General features: G+C 40.9%; 1 protein-coding gene across 1 annotated transcript in view; it reads right to left on the bottom strand.

The window, feature by feature from the left end:
- Positions 1-1853: 1853 nt before the first annotated feature.
- LOC129407380 (E3 ubiquitin-protein ligase Jade-2-like) overlaps positions 1854-24611 on the bottom strand; it is a 75382-nt gene continuing 52624 nt past the window's right edge. Inside the window, exons 5-7 of the mRNA XM_055148177.1 lie at positions 20691-20833; positions 4357-4481; positions 1854-1867 (exon numbers count right to left, since the gene is read on the bottom strand). Of these exons, the coding sequence (XP_055004152.1) occupies positions 20691-20833 (143 nt within the window). The 3' untranslated portion in view covers positions 1854-1867; positions 4357-4481. The remainder of the gene's footprint in view (positions 1868-4356; positions 4482-20690; positions 20834-24611) is intronic.

Here is a 24611-nt window from a genome sequence, read left to right as displayed (position 1 = left end):
GTGTTTGAACGCATCACTGTAAAACCCAAATGTGAAGTTTTGTTTTCCCAATTGAAAGAAAACAGCTCACACTTTCTCATTTAGTATTTTTCAGGCACTAAAACAGTTGTTAAGGTGACAGTCCAGTGGCTTTTAATCAGCGATTGTTTCCAGTCCGATTGAAGGTTTCACGTATGATTGACTGATCGATCGATTGATTGTTGGTTTGGTTGATTGAACATTTTCACTTTGTTTTGGGAGGAACAGGGCACAGGGCGAACAAGAAGGCACAATTTTCTACGAGAATTTGTTACAATGATAAAAATGAAACCAGTTGTAGCAGTAGTTGTATATTTGAAGCGTTATTGTACATTATACGGCGTCAAATGTCGTCTTTTGTCGTTTTGTTGGTTTAAGATCGGGGTCTCGATCTGGGAAAGCTCGAGTTGCGTTTTTACTCAGAAACAATATTTTTCTTCATAATTAAAACGGCAATTTGTCATTAAATCAACATAGAATTGGACCCCGACCTTCACAGGCTCTGTGCACAGCATCGCGCTAGCTAGCTCACTCTGTCTCAAAGCAAATGCTACATTTTATCTAAAAAACATTTACAGTTTTAGATAAAGACTGTCTGATTGTTTTTATACGTAGTTCAGTTTGTGGCATTGTTTTAAGAAGTGTCTTTCACCCTCAGCTTGATGTCTTCTCCCTCACCTTTATTCATGTTAGCATGACTCAGCAAAAAACCCAAAGCGATACAATGAGACAGGAAGTAGTGATGCTAACAGTGAGCCAGCTGTTCACCCTAGTGCACAGAGCCAGTTAAAGAAGTATGTTTTACACACAAATGCTTCTTTTGAAACCAGTAGCGAGTTGTGCTTTTCAAGATGGTGAAATTTCATGAAAATCTTTGTAAAAAAACTAAAACGATACAAAAATGAACCAAGATTTGACGCACTGAAACCAGTTTATGAGATTATATCTAGATGAAAAATGCCCCAAAAAGTATTATTTCGTAACATGAAGTATGTGATTGGTAAACAGCGAAAACTAAAGGCAATGTCCATTTCCTATGTCTTGAACTAAACTACATTGCAGTAGCTGTTGACGGGCTACATTCAAAAAATTCCCCCCAAACAAAGATAATTTTTTTTATTTCCGTAAAAGTTTTGGTTGAAGAAAGCGTCACGGATCACAGATGACGAAACCAGTGATAGCTCAAAGTTCGATGATTATTTTTGTAGGATTTTTTTGTATTTCGTTATGAAGCAAGTACACTTCTTCGTAGCATCTCCTCGCTGGTCGAATGCAACATCCGAAGTTTGCGAGCTCCGGCCCGTGTTTCCGAATCGCTCTGCTCCCCGTCGGAATAGTATCCATCGGTGTCATCCAAAACGCCGGAGTCTTTAGGCGATTTCGCTGAGTCCATGCTTGCGTTGTGATTGTTGTCATGGTGATTTCGCGATTTGGATTTGCCTTGACGGGACAGACGCATTCGGATCGGGCTGGGGGAGGAAGTGGTGAAACCGGGATGAACGCGATCCCACGGCGCGTCTTCGGAAATATGACAGGAATCCATTTTGGAGACAGGAGGCTGCGGAGAAGGATCCAGACTGCGAGCTTTGTGGTGGTGGTGGGTGAAAGATCTGGAGGAGGACTTGGGTTTGGACCACAGGGACGCGGCGGGAGCCATGGAGGGGCTCGTCCCAGCAGAGGCGAGGGGCGTGTGGGAGGACGAGGAGAGAGATCGGACCCCCGCTTTGTGGTGGTGATGGTGGTGATGGTGATGATGGTGGGAGCCTGGAGGTTTTCGTCCAATCTGAGGTGTTTTCCAGGCAGAACTTTCCATCATGAGGTTCAGAAGGTTCTCCTCACCAGACAGCAGCTGAAGACACAAGACACACATCATTAGGAACTTAACAAGACATAGTATGCATTTTAGTATTCTCATTATTATAACTCCTTCAGATGGTTCTTGGACAGCTCTTCAGTTTGTGGGTTTGCCTCATTTAGAGTTCTTTTATCCACTAGTTGGATCATCTCAGTCAGAACTCGAGTTGGACCTGGTTCCGCCCTCGTTTAGACCTGGTATATTGCTGTTGTAGACCTGGTTTAAATCTGGTGGTACTCAGAAAGCCAAATCTTATCTTTGGTGGTATTTGTGTGAAATGTTTGACAGACACTGGACTGTCACATGTAGATCATGATGTGGTTGAAGTGTCTTGCCTAAGGACACAACAAGTTTTGCAGTACTGTCCAGGCCCAGCCCTGCTGAGCTTCAGAGATCTGATGAGATAAATTTTCAACAAGGAGGAACGGCCACCACTCAATCCCAGCCACACATCTGATCAGAACTGTAAGAAGAACATTGCATCATTTCGACATGTTGATGTCAGAGGACGTCCTCAGAGTTCTCTGGGGAGGGCTGAAGCTCACTGGCAGAGTTCCCACTCTTTTCACTGACAACATTTCAAAACTTTTCCATGACTTTTTCATGAAGTGAATTTTCCATGACTTTACAGCACCTACATGTGTAGAATTGATAAGACTTTAAGGACTAAAAATGAAATGTGAACTCTTTCCACTCACTTTATGCTTTGGGATTATAGTTTTGAACATTCAGAATCCTGTCAGTGCATCGTCTCTTTTAAACAAAAGACACAGACGTTCACAAATAATCAGAACAACATCATGAGAACTTATAGTTGTGTGAGAGAGATACTAAAATTCCATTAATTTTTCAAAACGTTCATCGAATTTACAAAATTCCATGACTTTTCCAGACCTGGAAAATTACATTTTCAATTTTCATGACTTTTCCAGGATTTCCATGACCATGGGGGCCCTGAACTGCTCTGTAAGAAGCTCTCACTCAAGTTAGACTTTAATTTAGTTTTCAGAAAATCTTAAAACTTTTTAGCAGTGCTTGTCGATGTGTATATTTTCACACTGCAGCCTGAAGTGACCCAAATCAGACTTTTTTGCTTCTGTGCTCCTGTATCTGATCTTTTAATGACCATACCATACCATATAATACCACACAGATCAGATATTACATTATACAGATCTGATCTTTTGACAAGTGACTTCAGTCTGAACAATCAGGTCACATTCATCCACCTACACGTCATCAACAAGCGACAAACGTCACTATTCTACGCTGACGTAAACGGAAACTGTGAGAAAGCCACAACCACGGCGGACGACAATGCAACTCCACACCCACACGTTCCTTTCTACAGACGTTGCTGCCACCGCCCCACAAAACACCATGACCAAAAACCTTCTCCTCCTCCTTAAAACAAATCTGCTGTACATGTTGTGGCTCTGGTACGACTGCAACTTTAAACTTTAAACCACTTTAAGTTCACAATGGAGATCACATACAAGTTATATTTAATTGCAAATGTGAACCTGCAAAAAAATCTGATTTGACAAAAAAAAATCTGAACTGAGCATTAAGCCGTGCAGTCTGAATGTAAACTTTGTCACCATGGAAACTGCAGAACATTTCGCCATAGCCATCCAGCATGATGTTGCTGCAAAGTATCAATCCTGGCAAAAAGAGTCAAGTGTCTTCCTCGAGAACAGAACAAAAGTGCAGTGCAGAATCAGATCATTAACCTGTGCTTTGTGGAACTGTCTGCACAGAATCCAAACAACTGTTCCTGTCCTGAAGATCATGCGTCACAATTTGTCTAAAGAATTGATTTATTCCTTGTATCCGGTTTCTATCTAAACACAAGTTTGAAATGAGTGGAAAGTTCCTGGTTCCTGTTTTCTTTCCTCAATAACAATGCGGTTTGGAGTCCTGCTGAGCGACGCTGCCAATCAACACACCAACAGCACTTTCCTGGAAAACATAACACTGCTTTGGTTCTGAATCTAAATACAAAGTACAGAGCTCCAGATCAGATCTATGGAGGGACGCCTGTCTGCGGGAGGTGTTTTTCAAGATTTTTTGAGCCCAAGAACCAACTAATCAAGATTCACGGACTCAACCAGGACTAAACAACTGAATAAACCAAAAACTGATTCAGGACGAAAAGAAGACTAAACCAAGAACAAAACCACGACTAAACTAAGAACTAAACCAGTACTAAACCAGAACTAAACCAAGAACTAAACCACAAACTAAACCAAGAACTAAACCAGAGCTAAACCAGGAACTAAACCAAGAACTAAACCAGGACTAAACCAGAACTAAACCAAGAACTAAACCACAAACTAAACCAAGAACTAAACCAGAGCTAAACCAGGACTAAATCATTCAATCATTCTTTGTAATGTTATACTTGAAAATACTTGAGTACTTGGACTAGGCGAGTACTCCCCACCTCTGCCTGAACCCTGATGTGTTGTGTGTGCAGTTACCTGGTCTGACAGCAGGGTGGCGCTCTTGTCCCAGTGTCCGAGCATGTGGTCAGCAGTGATGTGAACTGACTGAGCCAGCCAGCTGTCAAACAGAGAGCTCTGCAGGGGGAAGGAGGCCGACAGACCTGAAACACACACCAGGAAGACTTGAACTGGACGAAAACAAGTGAATCATCAGCTGAACCTTTACATCAACATTCCCTGGGGGTGGTGCTACCTGTAGGCACTGCTCTGTCTGAGGCTTTGTTAGAATTCTGCTCTGAGCTTTATTTCAACACAATCTGACCTGAAAGAGTTGGTTTACTTTGAACTACAACAGATGAGATGATTTGTGCATTAACCAGAACTTTCTCAGTGAGCCACTCTCACCTTTGTGTTGAAAATTACACTTCTAAACAGGACCATGACTGTTCGCACTGATCACAGGCTCCTGAAAATCTGCTCTTCAAATTTTGAATTTTTTGTTGAGTTTTCAGACAATTTCAAATCTTTTTGTCAGTGTTTGCTATAATGTGTTCATTGTGTCACCATTAAGGCTGGCTATCATTAACCCAGTGTGGTTTTAGTAGAAGCTTTAAGTTTGCTGAACTTATTGAGTCAAAATGTAAATATTGATATAATATAGTTTAGATACAACATATAGTTCTCAAATATCTTTCTCTCATATCATGTGGGCCTTATTAAATGTATCAGACTACACACTGCATTCATGTTTACTCTGTGTCAGGCTGCATCATAATTTGATGGTCATACAGATGTCGACAAAATTGTTGGTACCCCTCTGGTAATAAAAGAAAAATCAACAGTGGTCACGGAACTGAGAAAAACAATAACCAATAAAAATCAGACACTGTTTTTGAATTGTTGTTTAACATAATAATTTTAAAAAACAAACTAATGAAACTGGCCTGGACAAAAATGATGGTTCCCCTAGAAAAGATTGTAAATAGTTGAACAATAGGGACATGTTAAACTTGGGTGTGTCTCTAATCTGCGTCACAGGTTCTTCAAACTTGTCCTCAGTCAGTCTGTCTGTTTAAAGGGCGAGATGTGTCATTGTGCTGTTTGGAAACATGATGGACACAACACTGAACTTGGACCAGAGAAAGAGAAGAACAGAACTGTGTCAGGAGACTAGAAAGAAAATAATAGACAAGCAGGTTAAAGATAAAGACAATAAGACCATCTCCAAGCAGCTTGATGTTCCTGTGATTACAGTTACACATGTTCTTCACAAGTTTAAGGTCCACAGGACTGAAGCTAACCTCCCTGGATGCGGCAAAAGAGGAGAAACTGATGACAAATTCAAGAGCTGGATCATACGAATGGAACTAAAGAACCCAAAACAACCTCCAAACAAATGAAATGTGAACTGGAAGAGCAAAGTACATCAGTGTCAGATTACACCATCCATCACTGTTTAAGCCAAAGTGGACTTCATGTGAGGACACCACTGCTCAGAGAAAATCATAAAAAAGTGAGACTGAAATTTGCCACGATACATACTGACAAACCACAAAGCTTCTGATTTACTACCAATGACACGCTCCAGTACCTGTATAATTTAAAAAAACAGGAAAATGACTAACTAGAACAAGAGCTGGTCAGTCCCAATGAAGTCATAGAAAAGTCTGATGAAAAAGACTTGAAGTTGCAAAAACCTACTGCTACTCTCCAGAAGAAGGAAAAGCAACTACAAGACCAAGTGAATGCACATGAGAAGATCCACTACCTGTATAATTCTAGAGCACAGGAACATGTGCAAGAAGAGTTTGCCAACTCCAAAAGAGTCAGGGAAAAACGACTTGGAGTTGAAATAGCTCAAAGCTTAACTCCTGAAAAAAGAGAAAGAGCTGGAAAACCAAGTTAGTGTGTACAAGGAAATAAGATGTCTGTATAACAAGACAGACACTGTCCAGCTCAAACAAGAGCTGCACGACAACACCAGGAAAGTCCATGAGAAGTTGAAAGAAAAACCTAAAGAACTTGCAATGGAGACTCAAAACACTTGTCATGATGTTGGTGGAGATCAAACCAACAAAGAAAATGAGAAACTGTCCAGGAAGGTGCAGGAAGTGTCTTCTGAACTCTTTTCAACTCGACAGGAGCTGTGTCTCCTGAAGCTTCATGGTGATCGTGAAAGAGCACAGAGATCCAGCCCAAAAGGAGCAGCTGTAGTGGAGCAGCAGTGGAGGGGCCATGACCCTTTACATGCATTCATAAAAATAATGATGAAAATATTTAAATGTGTGCTTTGGCCTTTATTCAGTACTTATTCATGTTTTATTGTTTTTGTCACATTGTTTCATTCACAGGTCATATAGCACACGGCACAGGCTTGTTATTTATGCAGAAATGTGTAAAGTGGATGTACAAAAAACAATATAATACATTAAAATGGAAATAAGATTGTTCATTTTTTCCCCTCTAAACTATGATTTACTGCCTGTTGGAATCACATGTAATGAGAGAAAGATACAGCTGAACAATAGATCTGAAACATACTAATACGGCAAATAATCAATAATCACAAAAATAAAAATACTACACAAAGTTCCCCATTTGAAAAGAAATTCGTTTTTTGATGCGTAGATACGAAAATAGTAGATTTTATTCAGTTTTCTTATTGCATACTCCTTTAAGAAGATGCCGATACGATACATATCTCGATACATAAGCCACGATACGATACATCTCAATTCGATACTATAGATTTTAAATTGATTCGATACAGTTCAGTCAAAACAAAAGTTAAATCATGGCTGTGATACTAAAAGTCTTTGTTAAACAATTTCGTGTGCAAAGTTCATATGAAACACAAAACTGTAGCTGGAACAAAATGATTTAGTAAAATATACTAAAATACTCGATATATCGATACAGCAGCTCACGATATTGATACTGTATCACATTAAACAATACAATATTTTTGCACACCCCTGGTCACCATGGTAACTGATGAACATGCTGCTATAAAGGTAAACATGTAGAACACCCCCAGAGTGATGTCACTGCAAACTATGAACAGACCTGGTTCATGTGACACCAAAACATCATCAACTTTAGCTTTTAACAGATTTGTTGACCTGGTTTATTGTTGGCACAAAGTTCAATTCAAAGAAAGTGTATCTAACTTTTCTCTAGTTAAGAGCATCACTAAAACAGCACAAAATCAGACACTGCACTGTCTGCTGCTCATAACAAAACACTTTATCCACTGCAGACTCAGCCGGCCGTGCGCTGATTGGCTCTGAGGGTTTGTGCTCACAGCTGATTGAAATCCACACTGACTCTGCAGAAATCTCTTTTGTTTTCAGTCCCTTGTCAGATTTTTTTCTTTCTCCTCGTAAGCAGTCATATTTGTTTTGATACAGACTGACTACGTATGTCCCTGATTGGCTAATCCACCTGTCAATCACACCCATGTGACCTCGGGGAGCTTCACTGGTGACCGGACTCACAGCTTTACAAAGCACCGAGGAAGTGTGTGTTCTGTTAAGCACATTAATAGAACACACACTTAACTAAACAATAAAAAAGTGAGCTCATCTTACAAGAAATGTCATTTAAAAAACACTCCTCTGCATGATGTAAACTTATAAGATATGTTTATTTTGTAATTCCAAAGGAGTCAAACAAAGAGCTGTATGTGGCTCAGAGCTGGACAATGCTCAGCTCTGACTTTAAACCATAGTAAGCGCGTAAAGTCAGTCAATAAATAGGCTGGTTGCTATGGAAACATTTGTTGCAAAAAATCACTGACCAAAAATATAGTTAAAAATACTCTGAGTACTCTGAATACTCCTGGTATTGTCTAAATGTATTTCTATAGTCCCAAAACGTCTGAAATAATGCACCAGTAACACCTGTCACATTTAGTAGTGACAAAAGTTTAGAAATCTTGAAAATTCACAGTCTATTTTGCAAATGGAACGTGTGATTTGTTATTTTCGGTGGAAACATTTGCAGCTGTTCCTTGTAATGATTTTTCAGAGGAGAACGGCAGGAGGTGCTGTTTGGAAGCATTTAACAGCAGCGAGCATCACACACACAAACCAACACACACACCAACACACACACACACCACAGACACATACACAAACACACACATACACAAGCCAATACACAGAAATACACAGAAAGTACACACTCGCTCACTGTTTTCATGACGCAGCAGGAATGAACAGAGCCGAGAGGGAGGGGGGCGGAGGTGTGGAGAGAGAGAGAGAGAGAGAGAGAGAGAGAGAGAGAGAGAGAGAGAGAGAGAGAGAGAGAGAGAGAGAGAGAGAGAGAGAGAGAGAGAGAGAGAGAGAGAGGGCAGGTGACGAAGGGAAAACAGGAGACATGCTGAGGAGAGAGAGAGAGGATGAAGGAAAAACAAGCGACAAGCTGAAGAGGAAGAGAGAGGAGAGAAGGAGAGATGGAAGGTACATAGAGAGAGAGAGAGAAAGAGCGATGAGAGAGAGGAGAGATAGGGGATGAAGGAAAAACAAGAGACACGCTGAGGAGGAAGGGGGAGGAGAGAAGGAGAGAGGAAGGGAGATAGAGAGAGGGAAGGTGCATAGAGAGAGAGATGGGGGGGGTAGATAGAGAGAGAGGAGGGGGGAAGGGAAGGAGGAAGATGTGATGAAGGGAAAACAGGAGACACACTGAGAGGAGAGAGAGAGTGAGAAAAAACGAGATAGAAAGAGAGGAGGGCAGGTGATGAAGGGAAAAACAGGAAACATGCTGAGCAGAGAGAGAGAGTGGAGGGGGGCTGGAGGAGAGGTGTGAGAGGAGGGAGGGCAGGTGACGAAGGGAAAAAGAAGAGAAACGCTGATGAGAGAGAGAGAGAGAGAGAGAGAGAGAGGAGAAAGAGGGTGGGTGGCGGAGAGAGTGAAAGAAAGGTGAGAAGAGAGGAGAGGAAGAAGGATGGAGAGAAAGAGAGAGAAAGGATAACACAGGTAGAAGAGAGAGAGATCAAGGGAAAACAAACATGCTAAGAAGAAAGGAGAGGGGAAGAGGGGAGGGGTGGAGGAAAAAAGAGGGAGAGAGAGAGGAGAGAAAGATGGAGGGGATTGGAGGAGAAACTACTGACAAGCTGAGAAGAGAGTGAGAGAAAAGAGAGAAAGAGTGAGAGGAGGGGCAGAGGATGAAGAAAAACTAGAGATATGTTTGGAAGTGAAAGAGAGAGAGATGGGAGGAAGATGAAGATGCGAGGAGGGAAAGAGGTGAAGGAGGAAGGAGGGATGAAGGGAATGAAGGGATGAAGGGAAAAATAGAAACATGTTGAGAAATGTGAGAGATAGAGAGAGAGAGAGAGGGGATGTGGGCTATGGGAAGAAGAGAGAAGATAGGAGGAAGACGGGAGACAGAGAAAGAGGGAAGGTGACGAAGAAAAAATAGTTGAGGTGAGAAGGAGAGTAGGAGAGAGAGACAGGGGAAAGTGGAAGAGAAACAGAAGAGAGAGAAAGAGAGAGGAGGTGGGAGGAGGAAATAAATAGCTTGTGCTTCTGCAAACACCGATAATAGAGCGAGTGCTGAGTCTGGGCTTAAAGCTCTACCTGATTTTTTGCGTCTGAAAAACAGAAACACTTGGTCCAGTGTTCTTCCTCACCTCCCTGATACATTCAGAGCATCGTCATCATTCACCACGATGAGTTTAGAAGAACTTTCCACAACCTTCAGAGACCAGAGCGTGGTAATGCTAACAACAACTCACGTGTACTTCCTGATTATCAGACAGAAATCAGCTGGAAGGTCCTCCTGAACTGAACCTTTATGAAACTAATATAGTTCATCCAGATACATAAAAAAACCCCAAAAAGAACATCCATCCATTTTCTTCTGCTTATGTGGGGCTGGGTCACGGGGGCGTCGGTCTAAACAGGGACTCCCAGACTTCCTTCAGCGGCTTTACTCCGAGCTGCTCCTGTGTGACTGAGCTCCTCCCCCACCTCGAAGGGAGCGCCCGGACACCCTGCGGAGGAAACTCATTTGTGCTACTTATATCTGCGATCTGGTCCTTTTGGTCATTACCCAGAGCTCAGGACCACAGGTGAGGGGAGGAACGGAGATTGACAGTAAATTGAGAGCTTTGCCTTTTGGCTCAGCTCCCTCTTCACCACAACAGTCTGATAAAAAACATTTTTTTTTCCATTATATATATACTGTATTAATTACATTATAATTATTAATTGCCAGTCCTCTCCTCAGTCCATCTGCAGAACTTGGTCAGAGGGTCTTTAGATGATAAAATGTTGGTTCTATGTGGTCGGATGTGGCGGGTGTCACAGGTGACTAACTGGAGGGTGTCCACTGACCTGAGTTCATATTAATTTATGTTCCTGACATTTGGTCTGGGACATACACGTTTCATTTTTTGATGACATAGAAGCTGATTTTCTAACACAATACATCACAGTGTGTGACACAGCCGACTAAAGGCCGGTGAGAACATCCCCCTCTCCCGGGCACAGCAGGATCCTGTGTGCCGCCCAAGAGAAGGCGGCGCCTGGAGAGAGGAGGGGGACTTTTCTGCTGAGAGTGGAGAGTGTTGCACTGGGACTTTCAAGCCAGGAGGACGCTCGAGCCTCTGTTCTATCAGACATTACAATGCTTCATAATGGATGCAGACAGGATACAGAGGACCTCTGACCTCAAGAGCTGCTCCTACAATATTTGTACTGGGCAAGACACATTTTAGTTCAAATACACAAAACTGACTCCTGGAGATTTTAAAACATGTTATAATGCTGTTACCTGAAACAGAAACAGAACTGGAGTTGAGTTTTGTTTCTTTCATACATGTTTATCATGTTCATTATTAGTCTGTCTACATGTCCAAAGCTCAAAATGCTCTGTTCCACCTTGTGATGTCATGAAGCTGTAGTTTTCAAATGAACTTTTATCTTTAGTTCAGTAGAGTTTGGTAATTCCAGAGATGAAATGATCCAAATGATTCAAGTGAAGGTGTATAGAGTTTAAAAACACAGTGGAACACTTCCTGTATTACCACATGACATCACACAGAGTGTTTTCTGTTTGAGAGAAGAACTTAAACTAAATCTGCAGGATCTGTGTGTTAAACATGTGTGTGAAAGAAACAAAACACAACTCACTCCTGGCTCCATCGACTCTGGGTCGATTTGATTTTACAGTAAAAAAAACACGCTCCCTCTCTCTGTACCTGCTGCTGTCAGACTCACCGTTCTGGTCTTAAAATGTTCATATTTATCCACTCTACATGATCCTGGGGTTATTTCACTTTTTTGTCCCTAAATTAATTCCTATTCCTGATATGGAATCCAGCTCCAACTCGGCTCCTGTAACTTTCGGCCTCGATGAGCTTCATCTGACTGGAGCTGAAAGCTGTGGGTGATGTCTCACTCTCAGTCCACTTCTTTCTACAGTCTTTGTTTTGCACTGAGCTCAGATCTGCTCTCGTCTTGTCACTGACACAGTCCACAGTGTCGCACAATCAAACCATCATTCTGGTCTCAAGTGAAGAGAGATAAATAAGATCTCAGCAGCGCTTAAACCCACCATTCACAACAATCTACAGAAGGTGTTAGGTGGCGCCCACGCCGCACGTCCAGCAGCTCCAGGCACCACCATCAAACTTTATGTTCTTTATGTAGAGCAGGAGGCACACGCTCTGTGCTGGACACACTCCTCTATGAACCTCTTACCCTAAATACTCAACTGTTACTATGCAGCTGTTGTCATTCACTGGGGATGGGGATGAAGCTAACTAGAGGCACTGCTCTGTCTGAAGCTCTGTTAGAAGTTAGACCATCATCTGAGCTTTGTTTTAACATAATCTGAACAGAAAGAACTGATTTATCTGCAACTACGTCAGGTGAGATGAATAGTCTCTATTCACGCTTAAGGCCAATTTACAGTCTAGCATCAAATCGTCTGCTTCACGACACAGAGAGTCTGCGTCGACGCGTACTCCCTACACAGAGCCTCCGCGTTGACTGACGTGCACCTCCGAAATTTTGTAATTATGCGTCAAAACGCCGCAGACAGCAGGGGAAGCTGTGATTGGTCCTCTGTACCACCGCTCTGTATACATTTCCTGTCGGCTTTCCTTTCTTTCAGTATATATTGAGAAATAATGTGTTTAATGCAGCTTTGTGCATATGTGTTTACGTTTTACAGAAATGATCTTAAAACCACATGTCTAACTTACATAAACAAAGCGCTCATAAAACAGCTCGCTCCTGGTACGTGGTCAGCTTCTTTCGGACTTAAAAAGGACATGACTCAGTGGAATATGAGTGTTCTTTCTGTGACAGAGTCACATTGTACTAATGGTGAGTCTGTTCTGTGCTTTTATTACGTTAGAGATGGTTCATGTTAAACTTTTCAGAGATTATACGTCTGCGGGTCATACACACAGACCGTATATATGAATGGACAGATATCGTCGCCCCGTAGTGTTTTTGCAGTGAATTATTTCGCAGTGCACAGACCTCGACGCAGATCCATAAATCAAAAACGACGGCGGCAGTGCACGTTGAGTCAACGCAGAACTATACTTCAACCTTTACATCACAAACCAGGAAGATGATGAAAACTTCCTCTGGGCTCTGTTCACAGTAGTAAGTCTGACAAAATCTAGAACAAATGAGAAAATGTCCCAGTTTTATTTATGATTATGTTTGGCTAATCAACAATTTCAACCATACCTCAGTTTTCATCATTTCCCCACTGACACAACTCTGAGTGCACTGGTACATGTGATTAGAAGAGACGAGGCGCCAAACTCCAGATGATTCCAAACAGCACATACATCTGCAGTCTTCATTTTACCACTGAGCACATTTACTTCAGTGGGTTTGATCCCAGTCACAGGTTGTTGAGCTCAGTGTCGGGAACTACACCGGAAGTTGTCATTGCATGTTTCCAAACGTCTTCCTGGTTTGTGACGGAAGCGTGTGTAGAGATGATTGTACTTGCTGTCCCAATCCCAATCCCAAACTAGCTGGCATTAGCCAGTGTTGTGCAAGTTCATACTTTTCATGAAGTAGTTCAAAGTTCAGTTCACACATGTTCAAAGTTCATAGTTCACAATTTTAATTTTGAACTAGTTCAAAGTTCAGTTCATTTTATTTTTAGGTGAGATATGTAAATAAAAGGCTGCATTTATTTTTCAAACTGACTTCTAGTTTACAACAACTTTACAAGATCCACTGTTGGACAAGTGACTTTAACACTGTAATGTGTTATTTATGACTTGTTACTGTCATTTCAAAGTCATTTGTTACATTACAATATTACTGTGTTTAAAATGTAAATGTGACGGTCTACGCGGGCGCACCTCCGGCGTTTCACCGCTGGTGATATCGTGGTGATTTTAGCAAATTTGTATGAAGAAAAACAAAAAACCCACCACTTCAATCCAGGTTAAAAAAGCATTGTGACGCGTGTTACTGACATTTGTACCGAGTAAAATATTACCACTTTTTTCCCTATAATGCCGAACATTACTTTTTACATTACAGCAAAAAGCAACGCATTACAGTAATTTGTTACTTTTATAACGCGTTACTCCCAGCACTGACAAGATATTAACCATAACCACTATAGAGCCACGCGCGGAGCAGCACGTAGATTTCAGAAAATAGGATCCATCCTACTTCTTGAAGCTCTACGCGAGCGTAGGCGCGTATCCTCGTCAAAATACACAGAGAGCATGTATCTATTGTTGCATTTGTGCATTTTTACCATCAGCACTTCGTGCTCCCTGGGCAGCTGCCGGTGGAGTTGAATTCGCGTTGACGCGCGGCTGTGGTTTTGCGAGGTTAAGTGCGAGCAGATCGTCACTCGTCAGGTGAAAACTAATTCCGATGTTTAATTGAACCCCAAGAGTGACGTACGTCGTTCATCACACATACTTTGAACAAATTCACGTTCACGTTCTTGATTTTCAAAAGTGTTGCGTTTAGTTCAAAGTTCACTGAAAAATGAACATGTTCAAAAGAATGCATTCATGCACAACACTGGCATTAGCCCACAGTTTTTCAGTTAGTCACTCTCAAATTTTGTTGAAAATCAAACACCTAAACAGGACCATGAATGTTTTCAGACAATCTAAAAACTTATCAGGCCGTGTTTGCTAATGTGTGCCTTGTGTCACCATGGTAACTGCTGAACATTTCACCAGACTATACACTAGACTATGTAGTACTCCCACGGTGTGATGTCACTGCAAAGTATTCTATTGACACTTTTGACAACAGCAGGAAGTGTCGTGATGTCGGATAAACGTCAATTCCAGTTAATACTTTTCTATCTGATTTGAGCACAGACAGATTTGTGCAGTTCCGATGTTAAAGATGTTCACAGATTACATCTCGTCTCACATTCAAACTGCACAAATCTCTCAACATCATGAAATCGATTTTTAATTTGAATTGTAGAATCAGTCTGAGTGAACAAGTGACTTCTGTTTTATCCCTGAGCATAACATTAGTTTATTTGAGTGTGACTAATGTGTGGTCATTGTTTCCTTTAAGTTTTCATCTTTCTTCTCTTGATAGTTGTGGATAAATTCTTCATGGTAGAATGTTTATTCTTTGTGGAGCTTGTTGGTTGAAGATTTGATGATGGGGCAGATTTATGAAGCTGACACACGACATACATTTACACAGGTATTTTAATGGAAGTGACGTTTACCTGACACCGCTGCTCTTCCGGACACTGTGAAAAAGGTCTGTTGCTAAAAATAAATGACTACACTGTTATAGTGAGACGACCCACTTCTCCACAGATCTGACCTGTACTTTGACCTGATAGTGCCACCTTCTTGTAGCCAGGCTGGTGCCACCTAGTGCCTCCGCTCAATTTCATTTCTCTCTAGCGACTAGGTCAGGAATCAGAATACACTAAACTGTTTGCAAAAACCCCGGAAGTGCGAGTTCCGGCACCAGCCAATCAGAGAAGAGCCAGATATTCAATGTTGTCAATGATTCCCGAGATTGAGGATTTAAAGCCAGAATAAAGAGAATATTTGGTGAATTATATCAAAGGGATATTATTGTTCTTCTTCCTACAGGATTTGGGAAAAGCTTAATATACCAGTTAGTCTCATTAGCGGAGCATTACATACGTCACGACCAAACAGCAGCGATTGGTTAAATGATAAAAAGTACCTGCCTACTGTCAAGTGAACGAAATCTAACACTGCGAGGTCAGACGGTTTGTACGAAGTGAAATGAATTAAACTGGCTGATGAATCAGGCTAACCTTCTTGTCTTCATGAGGATAAGTTTAATGCCATACTGTGAAACATTCTGTGTATGGAGTAAGAAAGCTTTCAAAAATATTCATGTGCAAAGAATAGAAATCCGTGCGCATTTGGACAGCAGGACAGTTTGGTAGTGTTTGGTGTAAACTGGGACATTTCAGCGTCCCGAGGAACTTTTGGTTGCATTTCAAGACTGACTGATGCTCACTGTGGCTGTAGCCGTGAATGTTTTAATCTAAACATGCAGAAAACACCGATATTTGCCAATTACCCCTGGGATAACATTACATTTGATGTTCGCCAACTGGCTCCACTCTGTTTCTACTAAGATATAGGTGCAATTTCCCTTTCAGAGGAGGTGTTTCTGCACAGTATTACACAGCAGCGTTTGGTTCCCGAATTCAGTGTGGCAAGACAAGACATTTTTACAATAAATTTGAATGAACCCACTTGTTGGTCGCTGTTGTAGCTCCTTGTTGTGCTATTACTCTGTTTTTACCTTCTGCTACAAACTTGAGCTGCACAGTCTTGATCTTGATCGATGTTTCTTCTGCTCGATAAATAATGTCTGTGAAGTGATGACGTATTTTTGACAGTAAAGTTCCGTCTGTGAATTCGTATTCGTACTGATGAAAGCGTAATCATAAATTTTCATTTTGTGATTGTAATTCTTGACGTCATAACTTTTCAATTCGTATTCTGATGGATAAAATACACACAAAATATTTTATGTACGACTGGACTCATTTGAGAGTTTACAAATATTTATTTTATGCTCAACTACAGACAAACATGCACGGATTTCTATTCGTTGCACACCAATATTTCTGAAAGCTTTCTCACTCCATATCTGTGCTCCATAAGAAAAGTTACATAGTTCTACTTTAACCAAGTGAAATAATTAATAAAGGCAGTCAGAGTCCAAGTCCCTGTAAGGTGTGTGTGTGTGTGTGCGTGTGTGTGTGCAGTGTGCAGCAGACTAAAGAGAAGTTGGAGTAAAACATAATTATCGAGTTCTATTTTTGGGCCAATTTGAAATGTTGAGCAGGTCTCATTAAAATCAGCCCAACACTCGGCAAAGTCCTGCTAACGCTAACGCTAACTGAACTTTCCTCTGAATTATTCATAACAGTTATTCTCCAAATTTTAACAAGAAATTGAGAAAGTTCCCATGTACTTTTGGAGTGTGCTCATTCAGAGTGTGAGTGTGAGTGAGTGTGAGCATGCTCTTTGACTTCATTCATTTCATCATCAGCACAAATCATTCATGGAAGTGTTGAGGGTTTAACTCCAGCTACGTCCACTGTGGTCATCATGGTTAAAGATGCACTACGGAACTTTTCTGTATGTCCAGCATCTGTGAATCAGAAAGGTACTGGCCCAAAAATTTGCACAATTACTGAGAGTATTCAATTGTGTCTTAATTCTAGCTTTGCCTTGGTTTAGTCCCTGGTTTAGTCTGTGATTCAGCCTTAGTTTAGTCCTGGTTTAGTCCTGATTTAGTCCCTTGCTTAGTCCTGCAGCCCTCGTTTAGTCTAGTCTATAGTTTAGCCCTGGTTTAGTCTGTGATTCAGTCTTAGTTTAGTCCTGGTTTAGTCTGTGATTCAGTCTTAGTTTAGTCCTGGTTTAGTCCTGGTTTAGTCTGTGATTCAGTCTTAGTTTAGTCCTGGTTTAGTCTTAGTTTAGTCTTGGTTTAGTCTGTGATTCAGTCTTAGTTTAGTCCTGGTTTAGTCTGTTATTCAGTCTTAGTTTAGTCCCTGGTTTAGTCCTGGTGTATATCACTATAGTTTTCCACAGACACAGTCCTGGAGCTGCAGGATTCATCTCAATCCAATGAAAATTTTAATGCAATGAACAAATGACAAAGGGTGACATTTTTCAAGTACATCATTTCCTCTAAAAACGACTGAATCTCCTGCATCTCTGCAGAAAAGCAGCTAACACTGTAGAGCTGCACAAACATGTTCTGAACTTATGGATGTGCCAATATGATGCTAGTTGGAGGTGCGCAAAAATATTGAAACATCAAGATATCGTATCGTTTAATGTGATGATACAGTATCGATACTGTGGGCTGCTATGTTGATATATCACCAAGAGTATTTTTTGGTGTATTTTAGTCAATTCTTTTGTTACAGCTACAGTTTTGTTGCATAAACAAGTTTCCTTCCTGTAAACACATTTGATATTTTCACTGTTTTGATCATTACCGTATTTTCTGAGCTAATAGTTAATCCTCCAACCCCATCAAAAAACGACTGCGCACCCCACAATCCACTCTGGTGTCCCAGCACGACTTCAGCAAACTACAAAACCGCACCACCCACAGAACACACAAACACACACGGAGCAGACAGCGACCGCACAGCGAAAAACACCCACAGATACACTCATCACTCCACGCACACGAGGAACGGAATGAAGGAACGAACTGAAAAAGCAAGTGCAATGTGCCACTTCTAGATACAACTGAACAACTGAGTCACTGTGAACACGCCGACAATCCAGCGTCCCAGACAGCCCCCTCCCTACACGCCACAACTGAACAAAGCCCAGAGTCACCGTGAACGCCACAAACAAACAAAACCACTCACCCATCACACTGTTGGGTTTCCTTTAAAGTCCCATGCGATTTATTTGTTTATTTGTTTGTTTATTTGTTGAGTTTGAAAGTAGACAATTTAATGACAGTGCGCCTTATAATCCAGAGCGACTAATAGTGTGGAAAATACGGTAAAATGTTTGTGTTTCATATGAACTTTGCACAAAAATTGGTTTAACAAATCACAGCCATGATTTAGTCTTTATTTTTTACTGAATCACATTGAATCGATTTGAAATATATCATATTGAATCATATCGAAACATAAGCTCACTGTATCGAGATATATATCGTATCATGTATCGTGTATCGAGGCATGTATCGTATCAGCAACTTCTGAATGATACCCAGCCCTAATACTATTCAGTACCGATACTGAACATTTTGATGGATCGCATATCGGCTCTGCTGATATCGGTTCTATCAATATCCTATTTTGGGTGATGATTTAAGGGACAACGCTGACCAAAAAAAACAAAAAACAAAAAAACACTTGTAATATATTTTTCAAAGTTGTTCTGCAGTTACTTTAAATAATAAATAACAGTTACAAAAAACACATTTGGATTTTTTTTTTTTTTCCGTACGGCGTTTATATTTAATTTAAAGGAAATACATGCCTTGGTATCAGTTGATATCAGAAATATCAACATCGGTATCGGAACAGAAAAACTGGAAGGTGATGATTCTTGTGTTATTTTGTCAGTCTTTTAGTCAATTCTTCTGGACGTGTTTGAAATGTGAACAGAATCCTATTATTAAAACAGAAATAACAAATCTAATCACAATCTCAATTGTTTGTCAGAAAAATGACAGTTTGATATTTTTCCCAAATCCTTCATCCTGACGCAGAACTGTTCCCAGAGCGCTTATTGTGAACACACTCTCTCCTGTCCTCACGCACCCGTCTGTGGACTTTTCTTCTGTGTGTTGTGCTTTCAGTATCGGAGCTTGTTGACTTGCAGTGGCCACTTCTCCTGTCGTCCCTCCCTCTTTTTTTCTCCTCTTTTTTCCCCCTCTTTTTTTCCTTCTTGCTGTTTCCAGGGAGACATTTGGCTCTGCACAACAATCCTGCCACTGTTTGGGACCAAGACACTCTTTCTGCTCCTCCTCTCTCTCTCTCTATCTCTTTTTCTCTCTCTCCCTTTCCTCTCCTCTTTCTCTCTTCTTCTACATCTTCTCTCTCTTTCTCTCCTCTCCCTCGTCTCTCTCTCTCTATTCTCTCTAACGTCTATCATTTCTCTCCTCTACTGCCCCATCTCTCTCTTTTCCTTTCTTCATCCCCTCTTTATCTCTCTCTCATAGATTGTACATAAATGAACCCATCTCACCTTTCTAAACAGGAAGTGAGCATGGGCGCACTTCTGGCTCCACTGATTCTCGCTCCAATTCACTTTCTATTGAAAAAGTGTGCAGTTGCTGCAGTCAGGCGTCGTTTTGGTCTTAAAATTTTCATATTAACGTGTTCTACATGATCCTGTTTTTTTTTATTTCCCTATTTTGTTCATAAACCAAGATAAGAACTTAAGAACATGAATAAGAGGCGCCTTTGCACAAAGAAAGTTTGGAGTGAACGAGAAACATGTGAGGGACTGGAGAAAAGAAGAGAACACTCGGACACTCGAACACTCGAACACTCGAACACTCGAACTGTCGAACTGCTATCAGAGCTGTATTTAGCCAATGTGGTGGCCCTGGGTACTATACCTCACAGAGGCCCCCTGCACACACACACACACACACACTTGTTGACTGACTCAACTGACAGATTGGGGGAAGAGGGAAAATGATCATTATTATTGTTGTTATTAGGAAATTAGTGTCCAGTTATGTTTGGCAATTTAACATTTTCAAGTAAATAACATATAAATAAAAAAAAATATTTGAAAGTTTGTGTCGTGTGGTGCCCCCCCACTGGTTGTGAATGGTTGGGGCCCTGGGCACGGTGCCACTGGCCCATGTGGATAATCCGGCCTTGCTGCAGTGAAGAAAACAAAGAAAGCTAATAGTGGGCTAAAAGCTAGATTTAGCCCGAGTTGGCAGAGTTGCTCAGAAGTGACACCGAGGATGAAGAATTCAGTGGATTTAGTGATTTGGAGTGAGATGGAGAGTTTGGTAAACCTGTTCTGTTGTTTATGTTATAATTATCTGAAGAACTGTTCATATGTGACGTTAACGTTAACAGACCAGACGTCTTGTTGTTGTTCTGTTCTATTGTTATTACTAGAACTTGCCTTTGAAGATGAAATGTCGGTTCTGGTCTTTGATTTTATAAATTTCATTTCTCCCAAAAAATTTGACTTATAGTCCAGTGCGACTTATATATGTTTTTTTCTTCTTCATGATGCATTTTTTTGGCTGGTGCGACTTTTACTCTGGAGAGTCCGGAAAATAGGACAATAGTTTTGAGAGCTTTGGCCATGCCCCCTTTTCAGTCGACCAATTGATGAGCAGGACATGTGTTTAGTGGATGACAGTCCTACAGTAAAGACGTACCTATGTCTTTGAGCAGTGATCCGTTCTCAGACTTCCATCTCTCTTTCTTCTTGTCTGGACTGCTCTTCCTCCGCTCTTTCCTCTCTCCTTCCTCTTCTCCTTCACTCCGTTCTGCCTTTTCTTCTCCCCTTTGTGTTCTTTCTCTGTGGACACACAACAGCTCAGGTTAAACACTTCAACTCAATACAAATATTCAAAAGTGAAAGTGCAAAGGACAGAATTAGAACAACATGGAAACCTGACTTGGTTTGGTGGCTCGTGGTCAATATTTATCACAGTTGTACATCAGTTAAGTTGCTCTTTGTGGGAAAAAGTCAAAAAGAATAAAAACACAGGTAGCAAGTAGAAAGTAGTAGTACAAGTAGAGCCAAGTTCTAAACCAGAATCCTTCTGCCTATGTCATCAACACGGAAAACTCCATCCAGAGACAATTTACGCATAAGGAAGACATTTTCTGACAAATTTAACATTGATTGAACAAAAATAGAGTTGTTATTGTTTTGTATTAGTCTAATCATAACTACTGTGCAATTTATGTTGCCTTTATGGTTGCTAGGTAACAGTTTGATGGAATTACCTCTGCTCCCTGTGTCCAGGAAGTCAAATGATAAACTTTACCAGAATTAAAAAACTAGGCACGATTTTTACTAAAATATAACAAACACATAATTAACTATGTTTGAGTGAAAACATAGAGTTATATGATCCAGGGACCTTCAGGTTTAAGTGCCACACATAGACTGTATAAAAAGAGGACTAATGAAGTGTGACGTCCCCCAGGCTAGCAGTTATAGGGGCGAATTTGGACCCCAATTCCATGTTAGGAATAAGAATTGATTTATGGAGAAAATAGTGAAATAAAACCACCAGGATCATGTAGAGCAGGTTAATACAAACACTTTAAGGCCAAACTGAGGAGTCTGACAGCAGTAGGTACAGAGAGAGCAGCGAGAAGTTTTCAAGTTTTTAAAAAAGAATTGGAACCAGAGTGGAAAGAGCCGGAAGTGCACCCATGTTCTTGTATTGGGAACGCCGGGGCTAGAGGATCAGCTATGTCCATTTATATACAGCTACAATCTATGGCTCTAATCTGTCTCTAACACGTCTGTAAATGTGTTTGCTCAGGGTCAAGTATACACAAAAAGTGACTAACATTATAGAAATGTCACTTATTTGCCTTGTTTGTGATAACACAGTGCCAGTGTGCCCCCTTCTCTGTCAGACGGTGCCCCCAGTGAGAGCCTGTGTGTGTGAGGCTCTTGTTGTCCCAGACCCCACTGTCTAAACCCACAGCAGCTCCACGCTTCACCAGACCTCTGTTCATCTGCCTCCTCTGCTCTGTGGGCTCTGCGGACTGTCCTGAACACGAGCAGAGCAGAGGATACGGACAGAGTTACTGTCACTTAAATTTACTTGAGGAAATTTTGAAAGAAATTATACTTTTCAGGGTACTTTTCTAGCAGCATACTTCTCTTACTTGAGTAAAAGTTGTCCCACTGTGAGTGAGTCTAAAGTGACAAACACTTTATGTGACAAATTGAAATTATTTGAGCATTTGTGTTTTTTTTTGCAGCAGCTCCTTCAAATATGATTTAGTGATTTTAGTGTTTCATTTTTGAAATTTGAAAATATCAAATTTTATCAAACCAAAGATGTTCATTTTTAACCAGATTTTATCCTTCAAATTACATGAACATAAAATTATTCTCGACAGTGAAGATGGTTACTCAAGTAATTTCTTAAACCACTACTTGGTTCTTCTATTTGAGTAATATTATTTTTGAAGCCATGTTTACATGATGTTTTTAATTCCAAATTAATTGTTCAGCATTAAATAGATCAGAATTAAAATACTCTCCTTGGAGTTTACATGGAAATAATAATTCCAAATTGAGGTTTACATGGAAAACTGATTAAATGGTCTTTATTTAATGTGTCTCAGTGTCTGGGGGTGGGGAAGGTTCTGATTGGACAGAGACACCAACGGATGTACATCGACCGGAAGAAAACACACACTTCAGCTGCTACCGGCTTTTCTGTCATCTCTGTTTGTCGTTACGCCACAAACACAAATATGATCCAAAATTTTTCCACCGTGGTTCTGATGATAATTGCACAGCAGTTGGAGAATTGTCTCATCACACTTTACGTCTGTCAGCTGAGGAGGAGAAGGGAAGAGTGTTGGAGAAGGAGGAAGAAGACAAAGTGAGTGTGAGGCTGCTCTACCTCAGCCCACTCCCACATCCCGCTCACAAATCCAAAGAGACGTGGATCAAAGTCCCAACCCAGGACTGGTGGAGCTGGATTGTCCGGATCACGTCAGAAGAGTGACACAACGAGCATGTGCCGAACGACCAGAATTATTTTTAAGAAGAATAAATGTGAAATATGACCCAGCAAGAAATTCATTCAGCTTCAAAAATTGGAAAAAAACACACCCATTTACTCTGGAATTAAGTTTAATTCTGATTAATAATTTCCATTAGGAATTAAGCATTTTTTAAAGTGTCTTTTTGAAGCAGAATAAATTTTTATTCAGAATTCAGTTATTTTTATTTGGTATTAAAGCTGTCATTTAAACGTGGCCAGTGTTACTCTTGACTTTGTTTTCTTCTCTTTCATGTGACCGTGCTGCCTGACACAGTTGTCATTGTGAAGGCAAATGTCACAGTTGGCTCCTGTAGGTCCGATGGGGAACATCCAAAGGTCACCTCTGAAACGTCTCTGATGGAGGGTCTGCCACCTCTTTGTCTCCATGGAGATGTTAGTGCTTTAAGTGTTCCACAGTATGGCAATAAACATATCTCCATGGACACAGACAACGCTACTAGGCCAAGTTACAGGTCAGATCTGCGAGGAGGTGACGGTCTCCAAAGTTATTCCTCATTCACCTTACGTATTCCGAGCACCATAGTGAGTTTATAAGAGCTTTTCACAACTCTCCGAGACCGCAGTTCTGCTGTGACAGTAAAGCTAACCACAACTAGCCTGCAAACGGGCACATCCTGATTCTTGAACAATAGAACACTTTATAATCAGATGCAGACAGTACACGGCAGAGTTCTTTATTGACCTCAAGAGCTGCTTATACAATGATTTGCTCAAGTCCATGCAGAAACATAGGGGCCGGGCCTTTCACCTTCACGTGTGAGCGTGTGGTGTCGACAGTAAAATGCTGAAAGCGCCACAGGTCTCACCCACACCTCTCTTTTTCTCTTTTGTTTTATGGCAGAAGCAGAGATTGCAGAGGCCTTTTAGCGCCCCCAGGGGGATCTGAGAGGGACTCAGGGGAGCGCTGCTAAAATGTTCCTTTGTGATTCTTTAATGTGTGGAGTGCTTTATCTTGTGATCTCCCACACAGCACCATCCAGGCGACAGTTTCACTATTTAACACAAGCTCATCTGATCTGCTCCTGTTTTCTCGTGAACAAATGAAAAAGTCTATCTGTGTTTTGAACGAGTCTTTCCCACTTTAAAAACACTGATTGTTAAATGTGGGAACTAGTTTTACAAAATGTGCATCAGACATGAGAGAAAACCAATGCCTCAACATAAGTTTTACCATCCTCACAATGATATTAAAGACACTGTCCCTGATTTTGAGCATCTTCAGAAACATGAAAAACAGAACTAGTTCATTGTAAACAGTTTGCACTGGTCCAAAGTTCTTCCTCTCTTACCTTCTGTATTCAGAGCATCCTCATCCTCATTATTCAACATGATGAGTTTATAAGAGCTTTTCACTAAATCTAGTCCTGCATTTAGATTTGGTTTGGTCTTTGGTATAGTCCTGGTCTAGTACGGATTAAGTTCCCAGTTCAGTCAAAATGTTAATGTTCAAGTGTGAACGCACCCTAAAGCAAGAAAACCAGGACTAAACCAGGACTGAACCAAGACTACATCAGGACTAAACCAGGACAT

This window comes from Boleophthalmus pectinirostris, unplaced genomic scaffold, assembly GCF_026225935.1.
Source record: "Boleophthalmus pectinirostris isolate CB_2022bp ecotype Guang Dong unplaced genomic scaffold, ASM2622593v1 HiC_scaffold_12, whole genome shotgun sequence".
Lineage (NCBI taxonomy): Eukaryota > Metazoa > Chordata > Actinopteri > Gobiiformes > Gobiidae > Boleophthalmus > Boleophthalmus pectinirostris.
This window is presented reverse-complemented; position numbering and strand designations above follow the sequence as displayed.